Source organism: Onychomys torridus, chromosome X (genome assembly GCF_903995425.1).
Source record: "Onychomys torridus chromosome X, mOncTor1.1, whole genome shotgun sequence".
NCBI lineage: Eukaryota > Metazoa > Chordata > Mammalia > Rodentia > Cricetidae > Onychomys > Onychomys torridus.
The window spans coordinates 129,439,312-129,464,780 of NC_050466.1; the positions used below are offsets into that span (position 1 = coordinate 129,439,312).

At 38.6% G+C, this 25,469-nt stretch overlaps 1 protein-coding gene across 4 annotated transcripts in view; it reads left to right on the forward strand.

Moving 5' to 3' along the window:
• The window catches only part of Pls3 (plastin 3), a 91,403-nt gene that overhangs the window by 52,103 nt on the left and 13,831 nt on the right, over positions 1-25,469 (forward strand). For all 4 annotated transcript variants that reach the window (XM_036174973.1, XM_036174975.1, XM_036174972.1 and 1 more), the window contains exons 3-7: positions 12,126-12,289; positions 21,108-21,237; positions 21,761-21,893; positions 24,155-24,236; positions 24,975-25,140. In XM_036174973.1, coding sequence (XP_036030866.1) covers positions 12,126-12,289; positions 21,108-21,237; positions 21,761-21,893; positions 24,155-24,236; positions 24,975-25,140 — 675 coding nt within the window. The remainder of the gene's footprint in view (positions 1-12,125; positions 12,290-21,107; positions 21,238-21,760; positions 21,894-24,154; positions 24,237-24,974; positions 25,141-25,469) is intronic.

The following is a 25,469-nucleotide window of genomic DNA, read 5'->3' on the forward strand; positions in this document are numbered from 1 at the left end:
CATAATTATTTTAGGAATGTATTTCCTTGACCATTGTCTTTTGCTTACATTCATAATTCAATGTTAGGAGCAACATAGTTTGCTTATGAATAGAGGACTAAATTGGGACCCATGACTTATTAATGTTGCATTACTTAATTGCTATGCCTAGCCTCCTGAGAGAATGGCTTCTTGTTGAATACAGGACTTGACCTCATGTGTGGCCTCTTAAAAATATTTGTGTTCACTGTTTCTTTTAGATTAACATTAATTTCAATGTGATTTACTTGATGGGACTTGGAGTACTTTTTATGACTTACACAGCTTTACTACTCTATTAAAACACAATAATAGAGGTTTGACCAGTTGTTGCCATTGTAGAAACAGGGTTAAATTTTATCCAGTAAGTAAGGGATCAATTAGAGAAGAGGTTCTCAACCTTCCTAATGCTGTGATCCTTTAATACAGTTCCTCATGTTGTGGTGACCTCCAACCTTAAAATTATTTTCATTGCTACTTCATAACTATAATTTTGCTACTATTACGAATTGTATTGCAAATATCTATGTTTTCCTATAGTCTTAGGCAACCTTTATGAAAGGGTCATTGAACCCTCCACCCCCAGAGGGGTCTCAACCCACAAGTTGTAAACTGCTGAATTAGAGGTTTGACTTCAAAAAATCCGTGACAACAACAACAACAAAAACCTACCACTGTGGAACTCTGCGCTTTGCATAGGCAGGAGGTGGGACTGTGAGCCTTAGTGAATCCCATACCAGGCACATGTTTCAAAATACTCCATCTTACTAACATACAAGCTGTCAACTAGAATTCAGGCCAATATTTCTGCCTGTTCTGGATAGTACTCTTGTGTATTCCCCCTCTAAATATCTAATGCAGTGTTGCATATGTGTTAGGTTCCCAATAAATATTTAATTAATTGAATCTCAAGGAACCATAAACAGTCTTTTGATGTACTGGGATTTTACAATTATACATTGAAAGGGTCTCTGTCATGAAGAATTTATTATGGAAGATTTTTTTGGCCATTAAACTGAAACACATAGTGTCTGTCTGTCTGTTGGAGGAAGTATATGTGTGGTAAATGCTTGTGTAGAGTCTTCCCTTTCAGAAACTCCTTGAAAGGGTAACAGCTGGATCTTTTGATTTTCTTTCAAACTTCTTTGTAGTTTTTAGATGGTGTTAGTTACAGAGCCCTTGGGCAGCTGTCAAAGGTGTGGGATTTATTTTTTCATTTGAGGATCCCTTATTTATTTAAAAAAAAAAGCCTCTAGAACTTATCTTCCTGGCAAGAATAATCATTTCCTACTTTGTGTGGTAGGGGAGAGTAAAGAAGACTGCTTTGTCTCACTTCAATTGTGACAAAATATGGAAATCATTTTCCTCATCTATTAACAATAATAGCCTTGATTATCTGCTTCGAAATTCAGCAAAATCACAGTGTGCAGAGAAAAATCTCTGTAATTACGACTAATCACAGCTTTTGTGCAATCAATTAGTAGTGCTTTGAAACTCTCTTTACTAGCAATAAATTGAGTATTAGGATTTAAAGTTCTTTCACTCGCTTTTTGCACCTGCTTACTGTTAAGCTCTAATCACATGTAATTATTTTAATGATCTCAACAATTGTCTCAGTATTTCCCTCTGGGTCAGTGGAAACCTTAGTGTCCCCTCCCTCTACACACACACACATACACACACACACACACACACACACACACACACACACACACACACACATTTCTGTTTTAATTTAAATGCTGCCATTCTGCATGACTATTTTTTTTTTCTAAAGAGAAGAAAGCTTGGCATGTTGGTACCTGCCTGCAATCCTTGTGCTCTATAATCCTGTACTAGGGTGGTTGAAGATCCCAACAGTACCAGGCTAGCCAAGGCTGGATAAGGAAACCTTGCCTCAAAAATAGATTTTCAGGTCTGGTGGGTGGCACACACTTCTAATCCCACTACCTGGGAGACAGAGGCAGGCACAGGAACATCTCTGTGAGTACAAGACCAGCATGGTCTAGATAGTTTCATGTCAGCCAGAACTACATAGTAATACCCTGTCTCAAATAACATAACATTAATGACTATATGATTTCATTCACTTACAAAGTGAGTATTTACCAGATGATAGAAGATGTCTTTTATATTCTAAGATTTAATTTTGTGTTATTGCTTACCTCAAACAATTTATCTCAGGGAACTTCAATCCTCTCAGTTTACTTTTGGTCCCGAAACCACTCTCTTTAAAATAGGATGTCTGAGGGCTGGAGAGGTAACTCACTGGTTATGACTGCTGACTGCTCTTGCAGAAGGCCTGGGTTCAATTCCCAGCACCCATAAAGGGGGCTCATAACCTTCTAGAACTCCAGTTCCAGAGGATCAGACACCCTCTTCTGAACTCTGGGCAGCTGCAATCACATATGTATGTGCCCCTCCCACATACACATAAATAATTAAAAATGAAATACATCTATTTAAAATAATAATAAAATATGACTCTTTTTCTTCCATAAAGCATGCTATTGTGAACTTTTATGAACATGAAAGTCAGGACTTTTGAAACACAAGAATACTTGGGATTCTTAAGTGACCAGGAATAGTGTGCTGCATTCCTTTGAGGTTGCCCACCAAATGAAGCTAAGACATTTTGGTTGTGGTGATTTAGCTGTACCAGATTTCTCTCAGCCCAGAAAGTTGAATTGTTTCCAATTACTTGATATTCTCTAGTATATAGAAACCGCATCACGAGTGCCACAAAAAGTGCCTGGGACATTACTTTCAGTTTTGAATAAAACTGCACCACTGCACATTTGTTTAATTATAACTTAAAACATAAAAATACAAAAACTATGAGGCTAGTTTTGTTGATAGGTGGGAGGGCTGTTGCTCAGTATATAGGAGGCCCTGGGCATGTGTGTGTGTGTGTGTGTGTGTGTGTGTGTGTGTGTGTGTGTGTGTGGTGTGTATGTGTGTGTGTGTACATATACATATATTTCTAGACCCACACCAAGAAAAATGAATGAGTGAACAAACAGATAAATAAATGAAACTGGGCATGGTGGTAGAAACCTGTGATCCCAAAATCTGCAAGTAAGGACAAGAAGAAGAGGAATTCAAGGCTTGCCTTAGCTACTTAACAAGCACAAGACCAGCATGTGTTACCTGAGACGCTGTCTCACAAAACTAAAGAACAACTTTGCACATTGTCAGTTTGGGGATAACCTGAAGACCATGTTCTGATACTGTGGAAAGTTGTACAAGCACCTGGATGAGAGTGCAAGCAGTACTGCACACATATGAGAACATGTCTGTGATGGCATGTGTATATAAATATTATTTTGTAGTCTTTTTAGAGGGGAGTGGCAGCAGATGGAAAACTATAGCCAAACTGCTAGAAACACGAAAAAATATATATACACATTTCTGAGGGCACAGTCTTGGCCTTATAGACTGGTCCAGTCTTCAAATGCTTTGTGAATCTACTATTGAGAGCTGTTTTGTGTGTTTTGCCTGCATGTATATCTGAGCACCACATGAGTGCCTGGTACCCTCAAAGGTCAGAAGAGGGTGCCAGATTCCTTGGAGCAGAAATAATTACAAGCCAAAAGGTGGGTGCTGGGAACCGAACCTGAGTCCTCTGCATGAGCAACAAGTACTCTTAATGACTGAACCATTTCTCCAGCCCCTGGTTGAGTCTTTAAAAATCAATGTTTTTTTGTGAAAATCCATTATTACACATTTAAATTCTTATTATCAATTTTTTAATTTAAAAAAAAATTTAGCATGCATTGGTTAAGCTAAATTGAACTTTTTAATCCCAGCCTTTCCAAAAAAAGTATATGTCTGTACTTGATTGATTTTTCTTTAAGTTGTAATGAGCATTATCCACAATGGCTTAATATAGATGCCACATATATATTGCATATGAGGGCATACAGTTACAACCTGTTTATAAGAAAAACACCAGATTTAAACAGACTCAAAGAACTAGAGCAACACACACACACACACACACACACACACACACACACACACACACACAACCTTAGGGTCAAAGGAAGTCCTCGTCTTTCTTACTGTCAGATTTATAAAGCAAAGTAGCACCCCAAAAGATGCTTTTAAAGTGATGGATTATAGTGCATACCACCTAGGCAAGGGCAGTGTAAAACAGCAGCTAAAATCAAAACCACTTGAATTCTGGCTCAGCTTTCTCCAGACAAGAACTTAAAATAGCTTAAATAACAGGATGCAAGGGGAGGGAAAACATTTCCTTTTAAGGTTATGCATTCTTGGTGTGATTCAAACTTCTGCAGGAACATGGCTGCATAATAAGTTTATTTACTTTGAGGTTCCTTGGGGGAAGAGTTTGAAGGAGGTAACTGCCATTTAAACTAATGCTTAGTAAAAGAGAATAATATGATTTCCTTTCAAACAAAATGCAGATGGGACTCTATGAGTGTCATCTGAGAGAGACACAGAGAGTGAATTCCTTGTAACCAACAGTTGGTTCATTTCTGATGAATTCAGCAGCCAGAGTGGAAGATGGTTCTGTCTAGTGCCATCTTGAGTGCCTCCTAGTGATTTTTTTTTCAAGTGGAATGTTATTCAGTGTTTGTTTTTTAAATACACTTGGTATATTAGTTAAATGTTAGCTCTTTACCTTCTGCAAGCACTTGTTTGGTGGTTAGATGACATTTCTTTTTTTTTCTGTGGCTTGTTAGTCCACCCATACTGATCATATTTTCAGAACGAAACTGTTCATAGAAGCATTGTGACTGTTGTGGATAACATAAGCTGTATGTAAGTCATTTATGATTTTTCATCAGTCAATTGAAATGTGATGGCAGAAGAGATGAGTCTTCTGAATGCCAAGCCTCATGCCAATGTATAGAAGCAGGGAATGAGCCAGAAATGGCTTCCAGGATGTTGGCAGCTTTAATGAGAAAAGAAAGAGCTAACATCATGCCTGGTGTTTGTGATTTTAGTTTCCAGTTAAAACTGCTTTTGAGCTGGGTCTGTTTCTTAGATGCACACGTTATTAAAATCTTATGTTTCTGTCAAAACTCAGAATGGGGAAAGTTCACCATCAAACATGGTCTTGAGCTTTGGTTAACAGTGTTAGTGGCAAGATGGACACTGGCTATTTAGCATGTGCCCCCTCATTTTCTGGCACTGGAGATCACTGTGACTGCTTAAGGATGTGTTACTGTTTTTGTTTTTGCTTTTTTTTTTTTAATCTGGAGATTGAAAATAAAATCAGCATAAAAACGCTTTGAAAATAATTACACACTATGTTGTGTCTTTCAAGGACTTTACCAGCTGGGAGGTTTTATAAAATTAATTGCCAGCTGCTGCGATTTTCAAACTCTCTCTGTCTTCTTAATGACATTGAAATCATTCTCTTCTTAATGACATTGAAATCATTCTCTTCCAATGTAGGACTTAGAAGTCCTAGGAAAGGACTGGTGTGATTTGCTAATACTAACACTAAAATGCCATAGTGTAAATAGGATTAGCAACTAATGAGAAAATATAGGAAGGAAGTCAAGTAGAATTTATGAAAGAAAGATGATGTACATTCTAATCTCAGAAAAAGTAAAGGATAAATTTCCTCAGGAATTCCGAACTTTTATAACCGTTGGTTCATTTGGGTCCAGGTTAGTGTCTGTGACAGAGTAGCTTGAAGTGACCTGTCATGTTGTTTTGGGAAAGTGTCCTGATTTAAGTGACAACTCTGTGTCACCAGTCTGCTGAGGAGCTATGACTACAGGCAGCCCCAAGGACCCCTAGCTGCGAGATACTTGTTGACAAAGCAAGACTGGATTCTGCATTAGAAAAGATATCTTAGCCCTGGTAGCATCTCTACTCTCTGCACTTAGGTCCTGTTTGAAGGTTGTGGTCACTTAGCAAACCAAATTACAGATCTGACTTTGCTGGGTGAGGACAGGATTAGAACAAAGGAAGAGAGATTAAATGTTAGTTGAGAGATATTTCTGTCCAGATTTGGTTTCCTGATGAACTAACATTCTGTCTTTCTTAGTGATATTTCTGTTTTTGTTTTTTGGTTTGTGTGTGTGTGTGAGTGTGTGTGTGTGTGTGTGTGTGTGGTTTTTTTTTTTTTTTTTTTTTTTTTTTGGTCATTGCTGCTTAGTTTTGTTTTGAAAATGCTCATCTAGGATTAGAGCATTTTTTCCTCTGATTAATGTCTGAGAATTAGTTTCTACAGGCAGAATCCTTCCCATTGCTTGCTCTATGCAAAGCACTGTGGTATGTGATATGCTTTGAAAGATAAGGAGAAGAATGTTAAAGAAATTTTGTCAAGAAATGTGAAACCTAATAAGGAGGATTGTTGTAAAATGACAAATTTTTGTTTGTCTAACCCCCCTTTAAGTTTTCCTCTCCTTTACTAAAATTATCTGTTATTACTATCAGACTTTGAAACACAGTTTCCACATGTGGTTATTTTACATTAGTTCTATTTGGAGGTGGCTACTTCCTGGTGTCTTTTAATCACATTACGGAACTGTCTTCTAATTAATGCTCAAGAGATGTTATTGCAGATGGGGTTTATGCAAACAGCAGTTCTCTGTGCTATCCAAATGTCTATTTCCACCTAATAAAATAAAAAGCCAGCTAGACTCTCAGGAATCATCAGCTTCATGGAGCTTTGAATCCATTACGGTTTTTACATATTTAGCATGAAGCCTGTCAGTCTTCTATTTTTATTATACCAAAAGAACACTTCTGGAGTGCCTGGTGTTGTATGCCAAGTCTAAACTGGTATCAAGAATGAAAGCTTAAGGTAACTTAGCTCAGTGGTAGAGTGCTTGCCTAATTAGCACAAGGCCCTGGGTTGGTCCTCACCTGGAGAGAGGGGAACAAAATAACAAGAAGGAAAGGTTAGATTGTATTCAGATTTATGCTCTTTCACAAGTCAGAGAAAAGGAAGATACATTTCAAGATACTTTCCTGTAACACTAAAGTGGCCTGAGTTTTCTTAGTTAAAAGGAGAAACTTAACTTATTTCTTTCTCCAAAAGTATTCGAAAAATGAGCTAGGGTGAATTCCAAAAATCCCACACCCATGTCTTCCATGTGCACTGGCCTTCCTCTTTTTACCTCTTTCCTTTCCTTAATGTGTGTACTTATATCTCCTAAAAAAATCTCTGGCCAACAAGATGGCTCAGCAGGCAAAAGTATTTTCTGTCAAACCTAATAGCCTGAGTTCAACTCACATAACCCTCTAGAACTGACCCATGAAAATTGTCCTCTGACCTCCATAAATATATGAGGGTGCACATGAGTATACTACGTGCGCGCACACACACACACACACACACACACACACACACACACACAAATGTAATTTGAAAATTAAAAAATAACAGAGAATTGTAGCCAGAATTTTTCTCAGGTTCTGCCTGGCCCCCTGCGGACCTGCAGCCACTTATAAAATATTCATTCAGAAGTTTAATATTAATTATAACTGCTCGACCATTAGTTCAGGCTTATTACTGACTAGCTCTTACACTTAAATTAACCCATAATTCTTATTTATGTTTAGCCATATGGCTTGGTACCTTTTCTCAGTTCTGCCTTGTCATCTTGCCTCCTCTGTGTCTGGCTAGCAATTTCTGACTCAGTCTTCCTCTTCCCAGAATTCTCCTCATCTGCTTACCATGACTATACTTCCTCTCTGGCTACTGGACAATTAGCATTTTATTTATACAGAAAAAAAGAAGGTTTTAACTTTCACATAGTAAAATTATATATAACAAAACAATTATCAAGCAAGAATTAAAGTTACAATATTAAAGAAGATATCCTATCTATCCTATATTTGTGAGTCTAAGGTTTTATATCTAACTTATCTTGTATCATAACTGAGGAAATTTTAACTATCTAGTTTTCAACCACATGAAAGACCTCAGAAGGATATACTACTATAATCCTTGCACTCAGGAGGCAGAAGGCTTGCAAAGGTTTGCTTGAACTGTGTCCTGAGATCTTGTCTCAAAAGAGAGAGAGAGAGAGAGAGAGAGAGAGAGAGAGAGAGAGAGAGAGTACTTGCCTGGTATATGCAAGGTGCTGGGTTCCATCCCCAGCACTGAAAAAACAATTCATGAAAAGGAAAGAACAGGACCACTATTTGAATAAAATTTTAAACAAAAGACTTAAGAAAAAGAGAGGCACTTGTGAAAAAGTAAGCTACACCCAAGAACATGGTTGTGGCCTTCTCGAGGAAGAGTTGCCAAGGTTAGAATATTGCATTTAGGTTAAGAGAAATCATAGTTAGTATAGAGTTAGCACCTATGTTTATATTTAATAAGCATTATTTTTCTACTTCTGGCTTCAAAAATGTGTTCTCAGGCAACATTATGAATTCCCGTGTATTCTGATCTGGAGTATGACCGAGACAGAAGCAATCTGAGAGATTGAATAAAACACAGGCAAACATTAAAACCTGGAGAGATGATGTGCAAATTAGTTGCCAAGTTCCAATTAGGTCCTATATGATGTTATATTATTATTATTATTATATTATTCCCATGGTGTGTCCCTTCAACTATGCAATGTACTTTTCATTATATCTAAAGTAGTCCATAGTACTGAGCTCCATATTAAATTTATCAAGGAAGTAGGAGAACCAGATTGATATATGCTCAGGAGCAACACATCTAAATCTATGATGTTCATATACCAGAGTTGCTCAGATTCTTCCACAGCTCCATACAAATTGAATTGTTCTCGTTAGCAACTGTACATATTCCTGGTTTCATTTCGATATATAAGTAGTTCATATATACAAATAGTTCAGTGCTTGACTTAAATTCAACATAAAGAATGTGAAAATTGTTTTCTCTTGAAGGAAATATAAATGACTGCACAAATGTTGAGTGGCTTGTGATGGGTACTTTAAAAATAAAGATACTTTAGCTGGTAGATTTTGGCGGGGGGGGGGGGGGGGGGGGGGGGGCAGACACAAGATAGGGATTTATACAGCCTAGGCTGGTCTCAGACTCCTTATTTAGCCTGGAATAACCTTGAATATTTGATCCTCCTGTCTCTACCTCCTGAGTGCTGGGATTACAGGCATATATTACCATGCACAGTATTATAGAAAGGCAAGGACTGGACCCAGGACTTCATGCATGGTAGGCAAATACTCCACAAATTAATCTGTATCTCCAGCCCTCCAGCAATATTTTAAATGTGTCTTGGGCCTCATCATAAAGGCCTGTGACATCAGCTCTTTGGAAGGCTGCAGCAAGAGGATCACAAGCTCAAAGACTACTTGAGCTACAGTGTAAGTTCAAAGCCGGTCTGGGTAACTTAGTGAGATCCTGTCTCAGAATAAAAAATAAAAAGGGGTCAGGGTATATGTTAATAACTTAATGATGAAGTACTTATCTAGCAAGCATTAAATCCCAAAATACACTCCTCATTACAATATGCACACACAAAAAATTAATACAATTAAATAAAAGCCAGAGAAATGGCTTACCAGGTCAAGATACTTGCTGCCAAGCCAAGGACCTGAATTTAATTCCTGGAGCCCACATGGTGCTAGGAAAGATGCTATTCCCCCAAGCCATCCTGACTGCTGCCATGGTATGCATGCCCACATACACATAAACACAGAGAAAATAGCCTTTCAAATGTAATAATAAGTAAAAAAAAAAGTAGTAATCAATATTTAAGAGCATTTGACTCTATAGATTGGGATCCAGTTATAGATCTTGTACTTGGCATGCATAAAGCTTTGGTTCAGTTTTTACCAATGCAAAAACTAATAGGAATGTAAAGATACACTGCATTACAACAAAATAGAATTTTTTGAGCTTTTGTACTAAGTGTACTAGTACTTTTGATAGAGGTAAAGCACTTGCTTAGCATGTAGCCCTGGTTTAGGACCCCATTACCAACAACAAAAAAAGACAAAAATACTCATCAGCCTTTAAAATTGGTGATTTGATCTTAGATGAGATTGTTGATCTTTTACAAAATGTAGTGGCATGTACCTATAATCCCAGCACTTGGAAAGACAGAGGAAGGAGAATTGCTATAAGTACAAGGCTAGCCAGAACTATAATAGTGAGATCCTGTCTCAAATACAAACTTCCAAACAAAAGTGTGGACATAAAATAGTTAATATTTTCATGGTTGCCTAAAACTAACTGTTATGAGTCACACTTCATTCACACTTCAGAAAAAATCCAAAATATGTACTGCAATCTAGAAGAACCCACTGAATGAGCTTCTCTTTTCCCTTTGCTCAATTTGCTAAAGGCATGCTAGATCTCTACTGTTCCAAGAGCACCCCGCATGCACATCTGCATCACACTCTGTGGTGGCTCTTTCCCCTACTTGAAATCTCTTGCTCCAGATGTCTGCCTTTGCCTTACACAAGTCTATATTCAAATAGAACCTTAGTGCAAAGGCCTTCTTTAACCATTCTATATAAGCAGCAGCCTCCACAATGTCATTAAAATCGGGAGTTACTCAACTTCAGCACATTTTATATTTTGAGCTGCAACATTCTGTTTTGCCCAGTGGAGCAAGGGTGTTATATGTGCTGTAGGAGATTTCATGGCATCTTTGGACTCTACCCACTGGATGCCAGGAGCATCTTCTTCTTATTCAGATGTGGCAATCAGGAATGTCTTCAACCTGAGCTGGGTGTTGGGGTTCATGACTGTAATCCCAGCTCATACAAGGCTCAGACAGGAAGATAGATCACCACAAGTCATTGCAAGGTCTAGACTAGCCAGGGCACTATTGTAAGACCATATCTCACAAATAGTGTAAAATTGTCCAGATATTTCTGAATTTCTCAGTGGCAGGTGGGGCAATAGCTGCTGGTCTAATCCTCTTCTCTGCTTCCAATATCCCTTATATAAGTTATATTTACATTGTTATATTGTGCTGTTTCTTACAGTCACACTTGCTGCTCTAAGTATGTATTCTGGTTAGAATGTGGGATTCAAAAGTGCAAGATATCCTGATCCTGTGACATCTTTGGTTCCAAGAATAATACTTAGCAGGGCTTTTTGTTATTCTTGATGTAGTTTATGAGACAGGGCTGTAGCCCTGGATGTTCTAAAGCCCACTCTGTAGACCAGGCTGACCTTGAACTCACAGAAATCAACATACTTCTGACTCCCAAGTGCTGAGATTAAACGCTGCCTTGGCAGAACATCTAAGTAAATTCCCTAGTCATAAAACATTTCTGTAAATAGTAGAGTAGCATGGTCATCTTGGGATATTTCCTTATTTGCAGATTATTTTCTTCCTTTAGATTTCAATTTACATGTCTGATATTTCTGGTGAAAGTGGAAATTTATTCACACATATGCATACATACATGCATACATGTGCCTGCTTTTTCAAAAAGCTGACTTGTAGTCATTTGTTGGGGGCTTTGCCTCCCCTTTTCATAGTTTTGAATAAGCATTTATCAGCATTTTGCATATTCTAAATAAATTGTAATAGCCCCAAAATAAAAATGACATTTATAGAATCATTTTAAACATCTGCTTTATTCAGCACTGCATTTATTCTTGTGAACTCTCTATTGTCTTAGATTAACATTTGTTTACAATAACAAAAAACTTGGCCTGAAAGCAGTTGCTTCATATCAGATGTGCTTTAAGATAGAATCAGTGCTATATCATAAAACTTCTTTGCAAAAAAAAATAAGGATAAAACTCTGGCATAGGTACAGTAGAAATTATGCTATACCATGACAAAGTTTTGTTGATATATAAAGTATTGTACTTAAGATTCCTCTCAGTTCTATGGTTTAATAATAGCTTTATTAACCAGAAAGTACACTTTCTTATAGTCAGGGATGCTATTTTTAAGTAAAGCTTAGTACACATTTTTTAAAATACAAGATACATGATATAAACAAAACATTGCCCTGTCAGTTAAAATATACATTTCCCTTCCAAACATCCTTACATTCCAAATGATAAAATAAAAGATTGTAATTAGGCAAACTTGTGAAGTGATAATATTCTTTTTATATAATGGTCTTACAAATTTATTTCTAATCTTTTTTCTTGTTTTATGTTTTTGTTTGTTTCTTTGGCTGGTTTTTCCTTTCTTTCCACAAAGATCTCAACAGCAATGGATTCATTTGTGACTATGAACTTCATGAGCTTTTCAAGGAAGCCAATATGCCACTGCCGGGATATAAAGTGAGAGAAATTATTCAAAAACTCATGCTGGATGGCGACAGAAACAAAGATGGGAAGATAAGTTTTAATGAATTTGTTTATGTAAGTATGGGGAAAATCTGTGATTAGAAGTCATTGTTGTTCCATTGTCTAGTGGGAGTCTTAAAAATGTAAATACTAGCGGGGTTGGGGATTTAGCTCAGTGGTAGAGCGCTTGCCTAGCAAGTGCAAGGCCCTGGGTTCGGTCCTCAGCTCCAACCAAAAAAAAAAGTGTAAATACTATTGTATTGAATACTTAAATTCTATGGGATCCATGGGATCATGTTAATACTCTGATACTGAGTAACATTTTTGTCATTCTGCTCACTAAATTTAATTCTTACAGCCACCAGAATACTTAACAAAATGTCAAGAAAAGGTCCATTGACAGAAACAAAGGTATAACACAAATGCTCACAGTGGGCAGAAACAATCTCCTTCAGGGGCATCTTTCAAGATGCTAAATGACATCTTTGAAGAATTCTTTCTCACCCCATAGAGAACAGTGTGCTTTATAAGTTTATTGATATCATATGAATAAGTCTTCGAAGCTTCCTAAGCTGAACTTTCTGATTAGAAGATGTTTTCTAAGTCCTGTACTAATAGTATTTAATTGTATCATTCTCTCCAGGGAATTGATAAATAAAAGCTAGAAGCATACCCTTTCTGTCTTTTGGAAGAGGCATTTGCAATTTTTGTTTTCTTGTCTAGTGTCATCCAATAGTCCTCCAGGTTCTTGGCTGATTTTGTAACTCTTCTCCACTGTAAGCATTTAGCTCAGTGCCTGCAGCATGTGTGACGGGCACGTGGTTCTTTATCAAGATCTAACTATTTTAGCTGCCAGCAATTACAGTCCAGATTTTATTGACTTACAGATTTTTAGTCTAGATTTGTTAACAGATTATTGCAAGATGTCTTTTTAAAGAGCTGTTGCTTCTCTCTCCGATAAGAACACCCTTAAGGGGCTGGAGAGATGGCTCAACAGTTAAGAGCACTGGCTGCTTTTCCAGAGGACCCGGGCTTAACTCCCAATACCTACATTGCAGTTCCCAACTGTTTGTAATTCCAGTTCCATGCGATCCGACACCCTCTTCTGGCTTCCTCAGGCACTGCACATAACCGGGCTGCAGAATACATGTATTATAAACATAAAAATTCATTGAAAAAAGAATACCCTAAGGGCATGGTGGTACATACCTATAATCACAGCAGAAGCAGGTAGACCTCTGTGATTTCAAGGCCAGCTTGGTTTACATACCCATGGCTGCAAAGAAAGACCCTGCCTCAAAAAACAAGTATACATGTTTATGTTTTTGTTTGGGTTAGGGTTTGTTTTGTTTTTGAGACAGTCTAACTTTAAAATCATGGTCATCCTGCCTTAGCCTCCAGAGAGCTGAAGGGAAAAGGCATATACTACTTACCTGGCCTACCCTAAGATTTCTTTTTTTTAAGATTTATTTATTATGTATACAGCATGTATGACCAGAAGAGGGCACCAGACCTTATTACAGATGGTTGTAAGCCACCATGTGGTTGCTGGGAATTGAACTCAGAACCTCTGGAAGAGCAGTCAGTGCTCTTAACCTCTGAGCCATCTCTCCAGCCCTACCCTAAGATTTTATGGATATTACTATTTATTTATTCATTTACTTGGTTTTGTTTTGTTTTTCAAGACAGGGTTTCTCTGCGTAACAGCCCTGACTGTCCTGGAACTTGCTTTGAGACCAGGCTGGCCTCAAACTCATAGATATCTGCTGAGTGCTGGGACTAAAGGCTTGTGCCACCACTGGCCAACTCATTTACTTGGTTTTTAAGATGACCTTCAGCTATGTAGCTCAGACTGGCCTCTAATTTGTGATCCCTTCTGCCTCAGAATCCCCAGTGTTGAGATTACAGCAGCATACCATACTGCCTGAGTATTTGTTATTACTTTAAGCCTGAGTTTGACTAGATCTTATTAGGCAGCCTTTTTAGTATCTGTAAACTAGTAATTAGTGCTTAATATTTGTCATCAAGACCAACCCGCCTGTCCTCCTTTTCTATCCTTTATCTTGGCACCAAGATAGCTGCCATTAAAACATATGCTCTCATGAGCTACCATGACTCACTGTGACAAGTGAATTTCAGATATGTCCCCTCTGATTAGAACTATCTCAAAGAACACATAATCAACTGTCATTGGTGGGGGGAGGGGAGGTCTCTACTGTTTGAAAACTAGAAACTCATATCATTATTATCATTACCAGGTCTTCCCATTTTCCCTTTGAAAAACTGATTTCCTCCCATCCTTTCTGTCTCCAGTTCTGGCCCAAGTCTTTTGCTTTGAATTCTGTGTTCAATAGTAAGTTACAAATGGTTTCTGATCTGAGCACTTGCATGTCTCCTTACATAACCTGCATGGGTCGCTGTGAACTGAAGGCAGGCCAGAGCAGTAGAGAGCTATGCTCAGTTGCTTTTGATACAGCTTACAGCCAAGAATCTTTGTATCTACTAGAAAGCAGCAGCCTGACTTATTAGGATTTGTAGTTTAACTGGTACTGTTGAAGACAAAATTATAAATGTGTCTGCAAAGAAAATGATCTTGGGCAAACACTATTACTTTCCACACACCCTTTAGTGGCTTTTAAACAATAAGGTGAAGTTGCCTTAGTATGTTCATTAAAATAATTTGGGCAACAGTGGGGATTTTCTACAACAAAATATCAAGGAAAACATTTTAGGTCCAAGTAATGTTTTACAAGTAGAAGGGTTTACACTCACTTTTGTTTGAGACGGGATCTCTCTCCATAGCCCAGGCTGTCCTGGAACAGACTATGTTGGCCAGGCTATTCTAAAACTCACAGAGGTCTGCCTGCTTTGGCCTCAAGAACTAGAATTAAAAGTGTGACCACTCTGACCTGCTTCAATTTAAAACAAGCATGTATGGGTTTCTGAAAAAGAAAGTGACTTGGCCAGCATTGTCCAGAGGGCAAGTAGCCTTTTCTAGTTAGTCCCTACTAATCAAGAAACTCGAACTGGGGCCTAGACAAATAGCTCAGCAACACTGGCTGCTCTTCTAGAAGTCCTAGATTTGATTCCCAGCACCCACATGGCAGCTCACAAACATCTGTGACTTCAGTTCCTCCAGGGGATCCCATGCCCTCTTTTGGTCTCCAAGGACATCAAGCACATATGTGACACACAGACATACCTGCAGACAAAACACCCATATACATAAAATAGTAATGTTTTCAGACTTGGACTATGATGGTAAAGTAACCCACATAAACTATAAAAATGCTGCTGCCATGACTGCTAGAAGAAAAAGAGACATTGAAATGACTGTATACTTTCATGTGCCTTGTCACTGATTTAACACCTTGCAAGTGATCAAAGAAAATTGGACTATGGCTGAACTACCCAATAAAAAGAGACCGCAATTCTTGTCAGCTATTAGCATAAGGAAAGAGAAAGAACGTATTTTCACATGCTAGGTTTGGGGGGTTTATGTGAATTGGAGTTTAAAGTAGTATTCAGTGTAAACTAAGGACCAACAAAACCAGTTTCTATTAATTTTCAAGAATATATATATATATAGGACAGAAGAGGCTGTGAATATTGTGTATAAACTTCAAAGGCAGAACTATAATTAATTATTTGTTTTCATTTTAAGTATTACAAACGGAAGTTAGTGGTTTTGTTTGTTTGTTTGTTTGTTTGTTCAGTTTTTAGTTTTTCAAGACAGGGATTCTCTGTGTAGCCCTGGCTGTCCTGGAATTCCCTCTAAGGAGGGAACCCTGAACTCAGAGATCTACCTGCCTCTACCTCCCTCCCCAGTGCTGGGATTAAATGTGTGTGCTGCCCTGCTGTGCTACTGGAGTTTTTTTAATGTTGATATTTTTCTATCTTGACTTTTCTTGCGCTATGTATTAAACCCTGGGCCTTGTGTGTGTGCTAGGTAAAGGCTGTACAACTAAGCCATATACTGAGAACATTGGATTTTTATACTTATAAACTAACACAATTATTTTCTTCAATTATGAAAGGCTGGTGGAGCAATATATTTTTAAACAGAGATGATTGTTTTAATTTCTTATTTTCAAAATGAGAAACTTCATTTTACGTAGTGGTAATAAATCTTTAATCTTTTGCTAATAGAATTCACCAACAAGATTAATCATTTAAAACTAGCAAAGTACTTAGAACAATGCTAGGCACGGAATAAATGCTCCATAGCTGTTAGTGATTGAAATAATTATTTCTATTTTTACTGATTAATTCCTTTGAGCCAGGGTCTCACCAAGTTACCCAGGCTTGGCAAACCCCAAGGGCTCAATGATTCTCTTCTGCTCAACCTTTGTGACAACTGTAGGGCTCCAGGCCCCCTTGTACTCTGATTTTCTCCTATTTAAAATCAAAGTAGGGGGCTGGAGAGATGGTGCAGAGGTTAAGAACACTGACTGCTCTTCCAGAGGACCCAGGTTCAATTCCCAGCACCCACATGGCAGCTCACAACTGTCTTGTAATTCCTGTTCCAAGGGACCCCCCCCACACACACACACACCAGAAGTAGGAATGTTCTTTTCCAACTTGAGGACTGCAACAATTTCCAGAAGAAGGAAAAATTCAAACCTGCTATATTGGAAACAAGTGCCACCCTGGAAGCAGTCAATCTTTTCTACAATTCTTTCTGAAATCTTTCCTTCTTGAGTCACCTGCCTCTCCATTGTTTGGGGTTTGCTGCTAGGCCTTTACAGGGCTCACTTTGGGGTCAGAAGAACTTAAGTGGCTGCTGAGAGTTTTGAAAGAAAGCCACTGAAGCTTAGGAAAGGAAATAAGAACCACAGGTGCCAGCAAAGAAACTGAAAAGGATGCATAGGTTGGGAATGGCTGTTGTCTTCTGACTGTAGTACCCAAGGAATTTGTCTCCGCATGATAAAGCAAGTCCTTCCTTGGGGAGGGAAAAGAATGTGACACAGTGAACTCATTAGGATCACAACTTAGCCTTGAAAAGATTCATTGAGAAAACTAGTACAATCTTGTGCTAGCTCTGATTTCGGAGATTCCTGTAAAATCAAAGCCTTTACTCAAATGGCTTTATCCTCCATCAGTGTCTCTGTTGAAGTACAAAGGAAAATGAAGATTTTCCATGTAGTGAACCAATCTGATGTATGAATTTTCAATTCTCATAATAAAAAACAGTTTTATTCTAAGAGTAAATATTATGGGACCGAATTTGAGGTTGGCTGAAATAATGTTTAGAAATATTTGGAAGGTAGGATTACAAATATAGCTCAGTGGTACACATGGACTCAGTCCTCAGCACCACACACACACACACACACACACACACACAAAGACACAACAAATTTAATTAGACTGTCCACATCATTCCCAAGCAGTGTTTCCCAGACCTGAGAGAGAATAGGGTATTTTACCATGAAGATATTTTTAATTGAATTATTCCACTTTTCCATAACGTATATAAATTTGAATTTATCATTCAGCTGGAATCATGATCATTTAAACAACTTAATTTTTAGAAGGCTGCAATGCTTGAAGCAAATGCACACACAACAAGAAAAACAGCTTTTCCTCTCTAGTTCTGAATCTGTAACATGTTTTGGTCTTGCAGTGATGTGCAGTATGCCTGGTATGAGAAAATGCACACCTGTCGATTTTCACATATTCCACATTTTTTTTTTAACTTGAGTGGAGTTCACAATTAGGAAGACTAACTTTTCACTTTGTTTTGTTTGAGCTAGGGTTTCATTCTGTAAACCAGACTGGCCTTGAACTCCTGGCAATCCTCCTGCTTTAATATCCTGAGTGCAGGGATTACAAATGTGAGCCACCATGCCTGACTATTTTGTTTTGATTTTTGAGACAGGAACTCATTATATGGCTCATGCACTCCTGGATCTCTGTTTTCCAGGCTGGCCTAGAACTCATAGCAACCCTCTTGCATCAACATCCCCATGTGCTGAGATTGCAGGTGTCTGTCACTATTGTTATTAGTTTATTAGTTGTTGTTTTTTAAATTTTTTCATGGGTGGGTGTATTTTATCTGCACATACATGTGCATATTATGTGTATGCTTGGTGCCTGCAGAGGTTTGGGGAGAAAACAAAAGAAATCTTATCCTGTACAACTGGAGTTGCTGATGGTTGTGAGCCACAATGCAGAGAATTGAACCCAGATCCCATGGAAAGGCAGCCTGTGCTCTAAAGATTTGTTTTCATTTTTCAGTGTGTGTGTGTGTGTGTGTGTGTGTGTGTGTGTGTGTGTGTATGCCTGTGTGCACCCACAGAGTCCAGAAGAAGGTATCAGACCCCCCTGGAGCTGGAGTTACAGGCTGGTGTGAACCACCTGATGTGGTTCTGGAAATGGAACTTGAGTCCTCTGGAAGAATATCAAATGCACCTAACCACAGAGCCATTTCTCCACCCCACAACAGATGTATTCTAAAAAGGGAAGGGACAGTATTCCACTAACCATGAATTAGACTTGACTATGTACTCAGGGACCCATTCTGTTATAATCACACATATATTCATCCATCTTAAAAATCTTCTCATAAGACTGTAGATATAACATAAAATTTCAACTTTTGAGGACACATCATCAAAAATAGAGAAAGTAGTTGGGCATGGTGGCACACAGCTTTAACCCCAGCATTTAGGAGGCAGAGGCAGGTGATTTCTGAGTTCAAGACCAGCCTGGTCTACAGAGTGAGTTCCAGGATAGATAGCCAGAGCTACACAGAGAAACCCTATTTTGAAAATACACCTGCTCCCAGAAAAAAAAAATAGAGGAGGCTTGATTTTGTAAAGCTGATTGCATAGTATTTTCCTAAATGAAAGCATGTTTGTAGAACCAAAGACAGTTGGGATTTAAGAATGGTAATGGGATGATGTGACTGTGAACATCAATGACAATAACCATAACAAAAAGTCCCTTTCTTGCTGGGCTTGATGGCACATTCCTCTAATTCTAGCACTTGGGAGGCAGAGGCAGACTTATCAAACAAACAAACAAACAAAGTCCCTTTCTTTAAGTAGACCAATTACAAAAAGGTACAAATACTCCGAAAGACTGATTCTGAAAAGTGTCTTGCCTAAAGCTTGGCTGGTATTGCATGGATTAGATTGTTCCAGTCTGATCTGCTACATATTGTGAACCTCAGCTAGCTAGAGATGACCTTCCCCCAGGGAGGAGAACAAAAGTCAGCAGCCCCAAAAGCCCAAACATATGTTATATTTGGTTCAGCAATTTTTTGTTAAGTTGATCCACTTAAAGGGAGGTCCTAAGGCATTTAGAAAAAGTTTTATGAGCCTGAGAGATGGCTCAGTGGGTGAAGCCCTTGCTTTGCAAGCCTGCTGAAATTTGATCTATCAGAATGCATGTAAAGGTGGAAGGAGAGAAAGAACTAACTCCTCAGAGCTGTCCTGTGACTTCCACATGTGTGTCCCTCCCACTCAGAAAGTTGCTAGACTTGTCCCTAATTGACAGTGACTAATTTAGGCATGCACATTGGTAAACAGAAGAAAAATTTGGGGTGAGGCAAATTTGAGAATTTCTGATGTATAAAAATGCTCATTCATTCACCTTAGTAAACCAGGAAACGAAGCTCACACTCTTCTGCCCTGTTTTTGGGCAATTAGATCATAAAAGTTACCTTGTTATCTATGTTCTTTGGTGAGAAGAGGAGCCTTTTATGTGTGTCTTTTCTTCTCCTTTGCCGCCTCCTCCTCCTCCTCCTCCTCCTCCTCCTCCTCCTCCTCCTCCTCCTCCTCCTCCTCCTCTTCTTCTTCTTCTTCTTCTTCTTCTTCTTCTTCTCCTCATAACTGGGACTTGTGTGTACAAGGCAAGTGCTCTGCCACTGACCCATCTTCACAACTCTAAATTCACTTTTTTTTGTTTGTTTGGTTGGTTTGATTTTTTTTTTCCACAACAGGGTTTCTCTGTTGTAGGCCAGGCTGTCCTCAAACTCAGAAATCTGCCTGCCTCTGCCTCCCAAGTGCTGGGATTTAAGGTGTGCCCCACCACCACCAGGCTAACTTCACTCTTTTTAAAGTTTTATTTTTACAGAAGGTCTCATTGTACTGCACACCTTGTGAACCTGCAATCCTTCTGCATCACACCAGCTCTTCTTTTTTAATTTGTGTCTACACCCTTATTCCCAACCCCCTCCTTCTTGATATAAAGTCTTTCTATGGAGCCCTGGCTAGCTTGGAACTAGTTTCAAACTTGTACAGATCCTCTTACCTCTGCCTCCTGAGTGCTATGATTACAAATCTGTGCCACCATGCCCTGCCTTTATTGTCTCCATTCTTTCTTTTTTTTCTGAATAGTTTATTGAGTTGCCACAGTAGAGCAGTGGGCTGTGTGCTATTGACAATATTGCCTGCTTAGTACTTATTATTCTTGATAGTCATCTATATCACCAACATAACAAAATTTTTGTTTATTATTCTGTTGCTTTTGATTGAGTGAACTACTGAGCTACCACAAAATAGGTTTTTCAATTGAGTTATAAGTCTTTATCTGTATGCTAAGAATTGTAGTTAAAGAAGGGAAAGTCCTCTAAGAAAAGAACAAAGCCATGCTTCGCAATGGGAAATTAGCAGATTTACTCACACCTTTGAACCACACTTTTTTTTTTTAACTTAAAGTGGATTCAATGCATGCGGCACTGAATGTGTTTGGCAAGTGTGTGCGATTGGTGCTTCATCTTTAGTAGCAGTATTGTAGCATTGCAGAAACCCAAGCCAGTTCCCCTCTTACCACTCACTGCCTGTGGAGAACACTATAGGTGATGGCCAGGTAAAAGGGAATTAAATTTGCTTATTCTTGTGCTCGCTTGAAAACTGTGAATCAACAAAACTGTTTTAATTGATAGATTTTCCAAGAGGTAAAGAGCAGTGATATTGCTAAAACCTTCCGAAAAGCCATCAACAGGAAAGAAGGGATTTGTGCTCTGGGAGGAACGTCAGAGTTGTCCAGTGAAGGAACACAGCATTCTTACTCAGGTAATTAATGGCATGGATGTGCTTAGGCTAATACAGTGCACGGAGCATGTACCTACTGTAATTCCCTAAAAAGCTTGCCCCTCTAATTAAATATACTAAATAGTCTTGGTGACATAATTGGTCTTGGGAGAGATATAAAGTCATGATAGACCATTGGTAGCTTGTAAGACACATAGTGAAATCTGTGTCATGATAATCCTTATTACAATAGAGTTATACAATAATACAAATATTTTAAAATATTTTTTGTAAGTTTATTTTTAAATATTTTGTAACTTCCCGAAGGATTGGTTAACCTGCTCTTTAGTTCTTATTTACTTTGTAACTGATTCCTAATAGCCACTGTGTTGCTTCCAAGTGTCCGAAGAATATGGCCACATATTTGTGATATATTATATAACAGGACTATACTATACAACCATATTATAATACTACTATATTATAGTAGGTTTGGGGGCTAAATGGTTACCAGAGAGTTAATTAACCATATGAACTGATTTCTTGTACCTTAACATAATTTTAGAGGAAGAAAAATACGCTTTCGTTAACTGGATAAACAAAGCTTTGGAAAATGATCCCGATTGCAGACACGTTATACCCATGAACCCGAATACTGATGACCTGTTCAAAGCAGTTGGTGATGGAATTGTGCTCTGGTAGGATGTTTGTTTTGTATCCAGATTTCCAATGATAACCTCCACCAAATGAATGTATTTGCTGTTTGCTATCAGGAAAGAAAGAGAGAGGACAATTACCCGGGTTTTGACCTTTTCATTCAATATCTAAAGCTGTCTGTAAAAGTAAAAATCAGTCATGAAGTGGAGACCTCTCAGCTTCCAGTTTCTCCTCATCACTGAGCAAGCAGAACATTACAACTTTGTCAGACTTAAATATGTCAGTATCTATTTAGTCTGAAGTATAGTGGCTTCCAAAGGGGAAAAAGAGGCTAGCCTTCAGTTCTTATTCTTCAGTGACCTAATTCTGAAAAACACTTTTGTCACTGTGGCGGCCCCAGAGCCAGCAGTATCTTGGCAGAAATGATGTAAGATTTTCAACAGTGTCCATTGCTGTTCCTGTTCTCAGAGGCAGTTTTGCATAATGGTCCAAAATATGCTCCATAAGAAGTTCTGGGTTTCTTTTTTTCTTTTTCTTTTTCTCTTTTGGTTTTTCAAGACAGGGTTTCTCTGTATAGCCTTGGCTATCCTGGAACTAGCTCTGTAGATCAGGCTGGACTCACAGAGATCTGCCTGCCTCTGTGTCTACAGGGATTAAAGGCGTGCGCCACCACAGTCTGGCTCGGGCAAGTTCTGGGTTTCTAGCAAGCCTTCCCCCTCAGTAACTGTGTGGCTGGAGTCCAAATAGTCAAACCCTTTACATTTCTGTTTCCACTGTGATTTTCATGGTATCATGCAATTTGAGCACCCCTAATGCAAAAACCTAAAAATCTGAAAGTCTTGTTTTACTTCTATGTTTTTATTAGCATATGTTAGTTATACATGTTAATGGGTTTCATTATGACCTTTTCATACACGTACACACACACACACACACACACACACACACACACACACACACACACTAAATTTTGATCATAGTCCTTCCTACACGTTGCACTTTCCTGTCCCTCTCCCACTTCCACTGATCCCCTTCTGCTTCCCATCTCACCCCCTTTTACTTTCCTGTCTTATTTTTTTCAGTGACCCAATGAGTTCCATCAGGCTTACTTATAGGAGCAAGGGTTAGAGGCTCGTTACAGGAGCACTGGAAACTTTTTAAATTCTGATAATGACACCACAGTGAAATACTCCACAGCCAGCCTGAGGTGACAAGTGGTAGTCAAAGCACAGGTGCTCCCAAAATACTGCATAAAATTACCTTCTGAGCCAGGGTATACCTCAGTGGCACAATGTATGTCTAGCATGTTCATGACCTTGGTTTCTAAACTCGGCACTATACTGGGCATGGTGGCATATGCCTGTAATTCCAGCACTTAGGAGGTGGCGGCAGACAGATGTCTGTGAGTTCCAGGACAGCCAGGGAGACAAAGAGAGATCCTGTCTCAAAAAGACAAAAAAAAAAAAGAAAGAAAGAAAGAAAAAAGAAAGAAAGAGAAAGAAAGAAGAAACAAACAACAACAACAAAACAACATTAGCACCACCAAAAAAAAGCAAAACTTATATTCAGGTTGTGTGTGTGTGTGTGTGTGTGTGTGTGTGTGTGTGTGTGTGTGTGTATGCATACATATATATGTATATGGAACATGAATAAAAATTTAAAAGTATTTAGACTTAGGTACCACAGTGTGTTATTATATGTCTAATATGTATTTTGGGCATATATAGTTTCTGTGGTCAACATGATGAAAGTCATCTATTCCATTTTGTGTAATTGTTTTTATTATATGTGTGCCTGCATGGGTTTATGTGTACCACAAGTGTGCAGGTACCTGTGGAGGCCAAAAGAGGGCATAGGATCCCTTGAAACTGGACTTACAAACAGTTGTGAGCTGTTCAGTATGGGTGCTGAGAATTGAAACTGAGACCTCTGCAAGAGTAGTAAGTCCTCTTAACCCCTGGGCCGTCTCTTCAGCCCCAAATCTACTGCATTTTTTAGACTACATGAAAGGAATTGTGTAATAAGCTTTAACATTAATGAAGATTTACAGGCTGTCACTGTTTGAGACAGAATCTCCTGTGTCACTAGCTAGTCTCCAGCTTGCCATGTAGTTCACAATGGCCTTAACTGTGGATTCTTCTGCCTCCATGCCCCAGTGCTGGGAGTACAAGCTTCTCCATGGCCCAGTTATGTGGTTTTGGGGAACTGAACCCTCATGCACACTAGTTAAGCACTCTACAAAGTGAGCTACATCTCCAAATTTTATAGACTCTGAAACCAAACTAACTTTTCTTTGTTTCAGCAAAATGATCAACCTTTCAGTTCCTGATACCATTGATGAGAGAGCAATCAACAAGAAGAAACTTACACCCTTCATCATTCAGGTGTGCCATGTTCTCTCTGCCCTCTTCCATGACATGGGGGTTTGAACTAGAGGCCATAGCCTCTGTGTTCTGTCTGCTCTACAATAGAGCAGCTCTGAGTGAGGAATGATCATGGATATTTTATACAATGACCTGGAACTCAGAAAGGCTTGGAGAGCTTGCCAGAAGTTCACAGAGGCGCAGATCCTCATTGAACTCAAAGCCCTATGTTCCTTTTATTGCCCATTGTGTAAAGATATTGCTGAAATAAATAAAATAATTTAAGCTCTCACTTAGCTGGTTGCTTAAGGGGTGGAGCATTTTTGTTTTCCAGCAAGTGAGTAGTAGACTAGTATAGGAAAATTCCCTCAGGCAGGAATGTCCCTTTATATGGGCAAATTGGTCATTTCTAGAACCTGGATGTATGCCATATGCTGCTGGACTCACATTTAGACAATTTTAGAAAAGAAACACTATTCACATGGATATATTTACCTTGGTTACTTGACTTTTTAAAATCGGCAGAATTCAAAGCAACCAAATAAAAATAAAAAGTCCACTTCTGGTAGAATTCTGCAAAAATAATAGGAATAAGGCTGAGATTTACCGCTTTGCATTTTACTGCTGAAACATTCTGCAATATGTTTTCTGTGGATGTATGTGGATGAAATTAATACATCATATTGATTTCTTAGTGTTATTTTCAGTGAAGGCAGAAGTGGTCTGGGTGGAGAAGTGTATAATTTGGCTGTCTTGCAGGAAAACTTGAACTTGGCACTGAACTCTGCTTCTGCCATTGGGTGTCATGTTGTGAACATTGGTGCCGAAGATTTGCGGGCTGGGAAACCTCATCTGGTTTTGGGACTGCTCTGGCAGATTATTAAGATTGGCTTGTTCGCTGACATTGAATTAAGCAGGAATGAAGGTAATGGAACACAGTTGTTACTTTGAAAGATACTTATTGGTGGTTTTTTTTTCTTTCTCTTGCACGTTAACTGAGGTGAGCAAATGATAATTAGAACGAACACAGAGCTGTTCATGAAAACAACCCATATGCCTCTGTTCTTTAGCTGTTGCGAATATTTACATGACAGTTCACATTTGATTTTACTATAAAGACATGGAAACACAGAGAGAGTGATGCTGGGTGTCTCCCTCAGTCTCTCTCCACCTTAAGGTTCCCTCTCTCTCTCTCTCTCTCTCTCTCTCTCTCTCTCTCTCTCTCTCTCTCTCTGTGTGTGTGTGTGTGTGTGT